At 39.2% G+C, this 11,185-nt stretch overlaps 1 protein-coding gene across 1 annotated transcript in view; it reads left to right on the top strand.

The window, feature by feature from the left end:
- The first annotated feature begins 435 nt into the window (after positions 1 to 435).
- Positions 436 to 11,185, top strand: part of LOC102963693 (ATP-binding cassette sub-family A member 9) — a 62,697-nt gene continuing 51,947 nt past the window's right edge. Inside the window, 5 exon segments of the mRNA XM_007073434.3 lie at positions 436 to 552; positions 5,863 to 5,964; positions 7,863 to 8,070; positions 9,533 to 9,697; positions 10,540 to 10,643. Of these exon segments, the coding sequence (XP_007073496.1) occupies positions 5,869 to 5,964; positions 7,863 to 8,070; positions 9,533 to 9,697; positions 10,540 to 10,643 (573 nt within the window). The 5' untranslated portion in view covers positions 436 to 552; positions 5,863 to 5,868.

Here is an 11,185-nt window from a genome sequence, read left to right as displayed (position 1 = left end):
TCGGTTTTAAGAGCTAAATTTCAGTGGAAGATTTTGAGTTGCTTTCTGACCTGATTGTATACTTACAGCTATCATTTTTTAAAACCTTTTCTTTTTCAACCTCTCCCGGCTCTGCTTTTCTCCGAACTGTCTCTTTACTTGCGTTTCTTTAAAAAGACTGTGCTGGGGGCCGGCTCTCCCATTAGGGCTTTGTATGAAAAAGCTAATTGAGAAAGACTAGATTCTCTTTGGTCTGATAGTTCCTAATGTTTTGATATGTCCAGCCAGCCATCTGCATCTACAAACTCCCTGCTGAGGAGCTGGCTGGGAGACAAAGAAATGGAAAACTGCGGAGAAGTCACCATGTGATGTGAGCAGAGAGTTTTTGGCAGGCTGGCTGAATTAAGACCATAATCCTTTTCGGAAATCATTCTAAAACGGAACTATTCACAACAAACATGAAATTAAAAGCATGATGTAGTAGTGACCCAAAAGGAATGTGAATTCTTCTCCAGGACATGCAGAGACATGTGGATGAACCGTTTCTAGATTCTTGCCCCAGCTTTCCTGAGAGTAAGTTAATCTCTAAAATTGTGATTGTTTTGCATATAAAACTATAACTTACGACTTCGAATAGGGAATGCCAAACATTTGGATGAAAACTATTCAAGGCAGTAAGTTATTTGTTGTTTTGATTTTCCCCCAATCAGCTGAGTGTTTTCTATTGTATGGCTAAATAACCCATTGGGGAACTAAGTGGTTTTGTTTTTTTTTTTTTCATTTTTACCCTATGACTAAAGCGTGTTTGGACAAATAGCATATATTATCTAAAAGGTTTTAGACGGATTGAAAGGAATCACTTTCTGTCATTTCTTTGCAAATATGGGCTGCTTCCCAAGTTATTAGAATTACTTACTCTTTTTTGTTTGTTTTCAGTTTTACTGCCAGAGGATTTGTAAACATGGGGGGGGGGGGGGGACACACGATTTTCTGAGTGAGTTTTGAATTGTTTTATTGCCAGAGGATTTATAAGCATGGGGGGGAGCACATGATTTTCTGAGTGGGTTTTGAATTGTTTTAGCTGGCTGCGGATTTTCAAGAAAACTTAGGGCAACATTTTCATTGACCTTGTTTATACACTACATCTATAGGAGTCTTGATCTAATTTGTCGTCCGATGTACTTATTTCCTGAATATGAGGAATTCTTTCTGGCAGGAGGTGACTGGCTTTTTACAGAGCCACATTATTATTTCTAGATCACACAACTTCCGATTCGGAGCAATGTAAGCTAGTTAGATGTTTCGTGCTACTGTGGTGAATAGTAATTTTTTTCCCCCCTGACATTTACATCAGGATGTGTAGTGGGAAAAAAAAATCAGTCTTAACAGTCCGAAGGAAATACCCACAATCATCACAATTAGGTCATGTTAATTTCTTGTATTCATCAACACTTTCTAGCACATGCATTGCTAAAGAAAGAAAGAAAAGTGGGCATGTAGGCGATGTATTTAACCCTCTCAGATACCATGGCTTACCGGGGTACTGGTCTCTTAATTGGTGACATCGTAGTGTCATTTCAGTTGGGATCTCCAGGCCGTCACAGCCTGCTCTGGTGGTGCTATCTATGGTCCAGAACTCATCCACATAGCTTCTGGATTCCTTTGTTAATTTTTGGACAGTTTTTGAACATAAATTCACGCCCTCATTTGTTCCACAAACAACTCTTTGTGTCCTAAAGCCCTCGCCTCCGTCTTGTTCTCGGTTTTCACGCTCTCAGACTCCCTTTTGTGCTCCGTGTATTAATTTTCATTGCTGCTGTAACAGAGGACCATGAACTTTGTGGTGGGAAACAAAACAGATTTATCATCTTACAGTTTGAGAGGTGAGAAGTGTGATGTGAGTCTCACCGGATGAAAATCAAGCTGCTGGCAGGGGGGCCTTCCATTCTGCAGAGCTATTCTGTTTTCTTGCCTCCTACAGCTTCCAGAGGCTGCCGTATTCCTCAGCTCATGCCCACCTTCCTCCATCTTCAGAGCCAGCAACAGGTTGAGTCCTTTTAATATCACCTCATCTGACGGCCTTTTTTACCTCCCTTTTCCACTTTTCAGGACACTTGTGATTACTTGGGTCCACCCAGATCATCCAGGATCATCTCTCTGATTTTAAGTCAGTTGATTAGCAACCTCACTCCCATCCATTACCTTAATTCTCCTTTGCGGTATAATGTAATATATTCACAAGTTCCAGGACTAGAAGGGAACCATTATTCTGCCTACCACGTTCCTCTTCAATTATTCCGTGACTTTCAGACTGAAAGAGCAGATTCACAATACTCTTTACAATACACAATGATTAGGTTTTATCTCTGGCAATGCCTCCCAAGGCTGCCTTGAGTAAGTGATCTTCCCATTTGAGTTACCTCCTAAATACCAGTAGGGACCAGAATATTTGTGGCTTTGCTCTCACCCCATGGATAAGATCAGCATTAGGCCATGAATCTAGTAGCCAGAAACAACCTCATTACTCATATGATGGAAGAGACAATACAACTCTATGGTTTCCATCCCTTTTCAATATAGAGCCAAAGGAAAGGAGAACACGACCACCCCGAAAAGCCAGATCTTATTGGCCAATCAACCTTGTGCTCTAAGCTTTGTGCCAAGGCTCAAGCCACTACCCTTGGACCATTTCCTGGACCAACTCCCACTCCTAGAATGTTGGGTTCTATTAAGTAAGGTTATGCTTCATGGTTTCTTTATGAACTAAGATAATTCATGAGCATTCATGCTTTACAAGTCTCAGAGAAATTTTGTTATTCTTCCTGATGGGAAAATAATGAGATAGACCTCTTGCAATTCAATTATGTAACTCATTCTGGTAGATATACTAGTAATTCTTGGGCTCCACTAAGACGACCATACAGTTATATCATACTACCACTACCAGACTGAGTGTTATATCTAGAATCTGCTGCCTTCACTAGGTTTGAAAGAGATCATTTAATGGCTGTTGAGCAGATATGTCCTGAATTATTGTTATATAGGTTCTATGTATATGATGTCCTCTGCAAACAATTCTATAGAGTTGCTGATAACTTGGCCTACCTATTGGAAACCAACAGCCTGGCTGACTGGTAGACCTGTGCGTAAGCCTGAAGGCTAGTCCTCTCTCCCTGTGAGCCTAAGCCCTTGTGCGGATTACCCCCAAGGCCAAGGTTGAGCCCATAAATAGGAGGAAATGGAGGACTTCCACTGACAACAGCAGAGTGCCTACATGGGTGCCTACAAATAGGTGTATGTTGCCTCTGATAATATACTATTAGAATGAGCTTCCAACTCAAGGAACTCCAACTACAAATTTATCTGATTCATGTGTCCATTGTCTGCTCACCCCTTATCCCTATTTCAACCTCCCACCTATCCACTTGTACGCATGGGGAAGTAAGAGAACATCATGAATCTGAAAATTATTTTAGGTGCTTCTTTTCTACTGGCAATAAAATGGGTCCCACCACATTGCAAGAATCAACTTTGCCTGTAATGACACCATACACACCCCTTTACCAAACAGACCTTACCACGATAACTATAACTTTCTGTCCATACCTTTCCAACAAGGAGCACTTTCACACCACCGGGTTCAACTCTGACAAGGTCTCAGAAATCTAGACAGCACGAGAAGGCACAGAACTTCAAACATTCTCTCTACTGTTCAGGACCTTTTTTACCTCTTTCACTTTTTTTTTTTTTTCCTGAGAAAATCCAATGTGGCTGTAGGGTGAAGAAAAATTGGTTAGGCTATTTTTATTCTTCGCATTTTAGACTCTTTTAGATTCTACTTTTTGCATCCCACACGTACATCATCTAAGGTTTGATTTTTTCCTCCTCATCTCTGCAAATACCCTTTGCCGTGGACACACCTTGTCTCCCCACCCACACTCAGATTGTTTTTCTTGACAATTCAGTTCGTCAAAGTCTTCTTGAGTCTGTTGGTTTTTGTTCATGCCATGGGACTGTGGTTCTCATTTTGTTTGGGTTATTGTTGTTTCTATCACTGGTGTAAAGATATTCCACATTCTTCTGTATCCCGACTGTGGACTTGAAGAAAACAACAATACTGTATTCGTGCAGATTCTCGTCACCTTCCTTGACTTCCCACGAGGTGAAACCAGCTGCCATGCTTCTGCCATGGCTTTTCACCCTACGGGTCATTTCAAGGGAAAGAATACTGTGTGGGTTTCAGGGATCTCTTAATAATTTAGATTCAGTTAACTTTGTCAATTAATTTTTGATTAATAAGCACATTATGGTACTCCTTTGTGTATATTTCTTAATTTGAAGCAAAATTTAATAATTTGGTGGGGGAGTATCTGTGGTTTGGGGTTAAATCATTCTAGTTTTATCGCAAATAAATATTTCATCAGTGTTCTTTGTTTTTGTCCCTTTGGGTAGATTTTTCAAAGGAAAGAGAGCAAATCATTTTCTCACTTCCACTTGGAACATATCAGGCTGGTTTCTGTTCCATTATACATTGTTGACTCATTCTTTCCTGAATGACCACACCTCTATGCTGTCAACTTGATTCCAACTTTCCCCTCTATCCTTTAATTTTAAAAAATCATTATTTTTTGATATTTTCTGTCATTGTATTTGGTACTTGGAGAGCTTTTTTGGGAAATACACATCTTTCCACTACCTTGAAAAATTAATTTCCATTGGACTTTTCACAATGTTATTTTCTTCAATGTATTTTTCTTGCAACTGTGTTTTCTTCTTTTTGGGTATCTCTTTACCAAATACTTTACTTTGGATCCTTTGTTTGTTTGTTTGTTTGTTTGTTTGTTTCTACTTCATGTAGTTTTATCTCTCTCATTGTTTCTAAGTGAGTTTTAATTTTCTTTGAAAAATTTTTCTCTGTATCATAGGAGATTTTATATTCTTTACTGACTTCGATGGGAATTTTAAGTAGGATTATTGGCTTTTCATTTCTTCTTATCTTTCTCCTTGAATTTAACTATAGTTCATTACATGGAAGATTTAAAACCTTGTCTTCTGTTTATTGTAATAAAGCTGTCTTTTTAAAAAAATCGTATATTTTCTCTGCCTTTTGCAGAGATTACTCTGAGAGTAATCGATCTTTCCTTATGTTCCAGCATTTGGGGGTTCCTGATAATTACTACACAGAGCAAAGCCCGTGGATAAGTAGTCTGAGTGGATCCCTCCTAGAGCTCCTTACCACCTGTCTGGTGAAATGTGGGAAATTCCCTAGATGAATTTCTTTAAAAAAAAATTTTTTTTAATGTTTATTTATTTTTGAGAGAGACAGAGAAAGACAGAGCACAAGTGGGGGAGGGGTAGAGAGAGGGGAGACACAGAATCTGAAGCAGGCTCCAGGCTCTGAGTCATCAGCACAGAGCCCCACGCAGGGCTTGAACTCTCCAACTGCGAGATCATGACCTGAGCCGAAGTCGGACGCTTAACGGACTGAGCCACCAAGCGACCCCCTAGATGAATTTTGACAACAGCATGGCACACTGGTTAAGAGTGAGGTCTCCGGAAGTTGGTTTTCCGGAATAAAGCTCTGATTCTGCTATCCATCATTCACTGTGTTTGGCCACTCAGCCTCCGCGTGCCTCATTTCCCTCATCTTTAATATGGGGAGACTAATAGGATCTACATCAAAGGTTTATCATGGGGATTAAAATAATTGACACGCTAGTTAGCTTCAACTTCCCCTTGTATGTTTTTAGCTTTCTGGCTCCCTTTTCTATACCTGCAGTTGAGAACAGCTGTTACAATGGTTTTTTTGGTTTGATTGCACAATGTTTCCTATAGCAGACCTTCACACTTACTTACTTTACTTTCTTATTTCAAAATAAACAGGGCAGAATGAGCAAGAGGCACATAAGCGTGGGTCAGCAAACGTGCGCCCTTCTCTGCAAGAACTTTCTTAGAAAATGGAGGATGAAAAGAGAGACCTTGTTGGTATGCTTCAGCATCTTCTCATGTTTCAAAGAGGAAACTGGGAGTTTTCTGGGTGGTACACACTTTATCTTCATTATTTAATGTTTCATACACACACACACACACACACACATATGTGTGTGTGTGTGTGTGTGTGTGTGTGTGTGTGTGTGTGTATATATATATATATATATATATATATATATATATATATATACTTTTTAACTACCAGGCTGGATTTCTTTGTTCAAATTCTGGACTTTGCTATTACTTTAACTGAGAGTCCTTTAAATATATTATTAGTGGATTTCCTACTGGAGGCATTCTTTAAATAACTGATGTTCAGAAGCTTCCTGAAAAATAAAGCCACATCCGTACATTGCAGAGATCATACTTCTTAACATCTGAACTCATTTGAAACTCATGAAGGAATAGGTATAAAAGCTCAGGGTCAAAGTCAAAGAAAGAGGTAAATTTAATCCAAAATTAATGCAACAAATAATCCACAATTTAAAAAACCCAACAACTCAAAGGATACATTGTAGCACTTCCTACACAAGTGCGCTTTGGACACAGACAACATCAACTGGAAAGAAATAATGGGTATATAAAGAAACAGGACAAGAAAGTGGCATTTGGAACTTTTGCTCTATTAAGAGAGTATTTTCTTCCAGTGAGAATGATCAGATGGGCTTTGTATAGAAAATTAAGTAAACTGAGAAAAACATAATAAAAAAATTAAATCACCCATTAAATATCCATAGTTCAAGGTTTAATCTATTAACATTTGATTTTATGACCATTGTGTGTGTGTGTGTGTGTGTGTGTGTGTGTGCGCGTGTGTGTGTTGTTTCAACAAGTATGTATTGAATGCTTATATTGGCAGTAAATAAAGCATACAAAAATCCCTGCGTGGAGTAAAGATTACATAAGTATAAATATAAAGGTTGGATTCTACTTTATACAGGTGTTTTACTTCCAACCTTTTAACTGTTTTTCACATAAGCATTGTGTCTATCAATTGATCCATCTAGACAGATGCATTTGGTGTAGGTATAGACAACACATATACTAAAAAAAGATCAGGGGTGCCTGGGTAGCTCAGTCGGTTAAGCATCCGACTCCTGGTTCCAGCGCAGGTCATGATCTTGTGGTTTCGGGAGTTCAAACCCTACACTGGGCTCTGCGATGGCAGCACGGAGCCTGCTTGGGATTCTGTCCCCCCCCTCTCTCTACCCCTCCCCGACTCGTGCTGTCTCTGTCTCTCTCAAAATGGATGGGTACACTTAAAAACGGAATTTTTTTAAATAAGATCAGATGGTAAGTAAGATATATACCTCTTTTAACGCCCATGTGTTTAGGATTGAAAGGAAATAGTGAAGTGTGCTCTTAATGCCAGACTGCAAATGCATTCTGCTGCGTTTCCCATTTCGGAATGTTGCCACAAAGACAAAGGTTTTTAACATTCTTTTTATGAGCGGTTTTTTTAGGACTATCTTCTTCCACATGCAGGGTGGCAGCAGATAAAAATATGACCTTCCTCCTGTTGATGGAAGCTGGTAACCTATTTCATAACATATGACACTTCTTTATCATTGACGCTCGGGTTTCAACATGACCATAAGCCCTTAGGCCATTCATGAAGCAATCCAGCCTCTAACACTCACATGAAAGTGTGATTAAATGTAGATTCTCAGTGATAATTGGGACCTGATGCCATAACTCTGTCTTGATGCATGGATGCGCATATTTCAAAATATGCAGAGTAAAAGACAAAAGAAAATTGAGACACTTGGAAACTGGGAGAGAAAACTGGTCAAAGCTACACAGAAAATTTAGTGTTTTAAGTTGTTCATGGATGACTTATCTGTGGTTGAACAGCTATTGATTTGCTTTATTTTTCTCTCATTGCTGTGTAGGAATGGTTTTTCTCATTTCTTCTAGTATTGTTTGCATACCGACTTTCCTCCAATTTACATCAAGTTAATGACTTTCCTCAATTGCCTGCAATGGATCTGGGACGTGTAGATCATTTTAACGATTCTAATTATGTGATCGCGTTCGCACCCGAATCCAAAACAACCCAGGAGATCATGAACAAAGTGGCTTCGGCCCCATTCATGAAAGGTATGTTCTTCTGCAGTTCTTTGCCAAACACACCCCTTTATGTTGGGATTAACTTTTATCCTCATTAGAGTCCGTATCAAAACGAGACAGTCCAGTATTATTCAAATGTATATTAGTGAGAAGATTCTGGAAATGTGGGACAGCACATGGTTTTTAAATCTCTTCAAATACATAAAAAAATATATATTCCGAAGCCGTTATATATGGAAAGTGAGATATACCAAATAAGTACTTATGGAATAGTCTCTTTCTCTCACCTCCGTGTCCTGGTAGCCCAGGAGTCCCAGCTCTGGCAGAAAGGAGATGCAGAGGTCTTGGACGGGATATTTACAGGGTGAAGAATATTGTCACCCCAGATAGAAGCCTACGAGGAAGAAAAGGTTCTGTCAGAAAGGCTCAGTAGTCAACTGGAAGAGACTCCCCCCGGTCAAACCCAGCATTCTGAGCTCCAACGGGAATAAAAAATGCAATGACTTGAATCACATCCAATGTATACATGAAATCCAGGCTTTCGTAACATATTAAAAGGAAAAAATGTTGCTTTGGGAGGATGGTACAAAATCAGCTCCTATTATGAAAATCTGCGTATAAAGGGAAAATACCAGCGTTTATCCTATATGAAGTGTATTATTGGATAATCAAACAGATGATGGAAAGTACTGTTCCATAAACATTTTCCACTAGTAAAAAACATATGATGGGAATATAATATCACCATTTTGAAAGGGCCATTGAATCATTGGATCTAGGCACTGAGCGCCCATGGCTGCTAATATCTCAAATAAACAACAACAACAACAACAACAACAACAAAACCAACCAGATATTCAGAAATCATGACACTCTGAAGAAAGAATACACACCACTTATAGTCTTGACGAAAGTATTGGACCTGAGTCTGATAAGCTTCTGGAATGCAGCTGCCAGATTGCAGGAAATTGCGTGGTTTAAGTGGCCTGGGTTTGGTCAGTAACAGTCATTAATTTACATTATATCTTTGGAATAAACAAATTATCTTGAGAAAACATTCTCCAAATTTAATAACTTTACACTCTCTTTGGAAGTTTGGCCACAGGGACACCATTGTCAAACGAAATTATATATTGTAATTATAGCATGTATTTCCACTTTGGATAAATCTGTGTATGTATGAGCGGTGGTGCTACTGTTCCAAATTCATTGTGTTTTAAGCCATTGTTTTAAAAGTGTTTTTGCAGGGAAAGCGTGATCCATTTGCGATCAAAGTGATTGTCACATACCTCCGATTTTATCTAGATTTTAGACCCCCCCCCCAGTACGACTGTCTTATTTAGGACCAGCACAGCCTTTAGTGAATAAAGAATTTTCACCTAAAATAACTTAAGCATAACTGAATATGGCATGCTGTCTTTGGACCACATAGAAATCTTTTCACTTATTAGCTATCTCCTTCTTTCATATGACTCTTTCTTTCATATGACAGGAAGAACAATCATGGGGTGGCCAGATGAGAACAGCATGGAAGAATTGGATTTAAACTACTCAATAGATGCAGTGAGAGTCATCTTCAATGATACCTTCTCATACCATTTAAAATTTTTCTGGGGAAGTAGAATCCCCAAGATGAAGGAACACAGAGACCATTCAGGTAACTTTCCTGCTAGAAATTTTTTTGTTGTTGTTATTACGTCATTAGTCACTAGAGGTCGCATGTGATAGCTGAACTCTGTACCCAGCATGTACTTTTCATTTCTGAACATAAATGAGATTCATTCTTCCCATTATTATTGTTAAAGCTTATTTATTTATTTTGAGAGAGAGATCGTGTGGGAAGGGTAGAGAGAGAAGGAGAGAGAGAGAGAGAGAGAGAGAGAGAGAGAGAGAGAATCCTAAGCAGGCTCCACACTATCAGTACGAACTACAAACCGTCAGATCATGACCTGATCCAAAATCAAGAGTTGGCTGCTTCACCGACTGAGCTGCTGAGGCGCCCCAAGATTCATCCTTTTTTAAAAAATTTTTTAACGTTTATTTATTTGTGAGAGAAGAGAAACAGAGCATGAGTGGGGGAGGGGCAGAGAAGGAGGAAGTCACAGAAGCCCAAGCAGGCTCCAGGCTCTGAGTCGTCAACACAGAGCCCGACACGGGGCTCAAACCCACGAACTGTGAGATCATGACCTGAGCCCTAGTTGGACGCTTAACCGACTGAGCCACTGAGACACCCCAAGGTTCATTCTTATTAAATAAAGCCTATGTTTCTAGGTATGTTGTTTTATTAAGAAATTATATTTGCTATTATTATTCCTATGTTACTGCTAAATATAACCTGAAAGAGAGATTCTTGTTCAGTGAATACCAAATGTTTTAAAAAAAAAAAAAAAAGTCAGCACTTTCTTAGCACAAGCAAACAGAAGAGCAAAACTCAACAAAACATTCTTGGCTAATTGAGAGAATGACATTGTAAATGGTGGTGTTCTTCTTTCACCAAAGCTCACTGTCAAGTAACGGAAGGAAAAACCACATGTGAAGGTTCAATGTTCTGGGAGAAAGGCTTTGTAGCTTTTCAGGCCGCCATTAACGCTGCTATCATTGAAGTGAGTATTAAGTTAAAGTAGGCTCATCGTGCTGTAAGTTAACTTTTGATGCATGGTGCTGTAATGGGTTGTCCTATCTTATCATTGAATTTATCCACTTAATTTATTTGGCACAATGCACTGAACAGCTGCTGTATTTAAGCCATGACACTAAGCCCTGAGGATCAGGAAATAAGTACAATACAGGCACTTTTCTCCAGGGATGCTGGATAGTGAGGGGATAGAAATATGGATATGGAGTCGTCATAAGAGATTAGGTTCTATCAATTGTGGAATTATAAATGCTGTGCAAGGCAAACAACGAAGCAGGAGATACTCTGATGAGAAATGTCAGCGGAGATGACTAACAGAGGTGACATTTCAGTGGTGACTTTGAGCAAGAATAGAATTGTGTCCCTTAAAGATGGTAAATAGACATGCTCTAAGGAGTCAGGACAAAACTTGGAGAGATCCAGGAACTACAAGGGGCCAGATCACGAATGAGCATGGATATTTAAACGTGGAATGCACACAGTTTCTTATAACTGAGAGACAACGTGCAA

Source organism: Panthera tigris, chromosome E1 (genome assembly GCF_018350195.1).
Source record: "Panthera tigris isolate Pti1 chromosome E1, P.tigris_Pti1_mat1.1, whole genome shotgun sequence".
In the NCBI taxonomy this organism is placed as follows: domain Eukaryota; kingdom Metazoa; phylum Chordata; class Mammalia; order Carnivora; family Felidae; genus Panthera; species Panthera tigris.
This window is presented reverse-complemented; position numbering and strand designations above follow the sequence as displayed.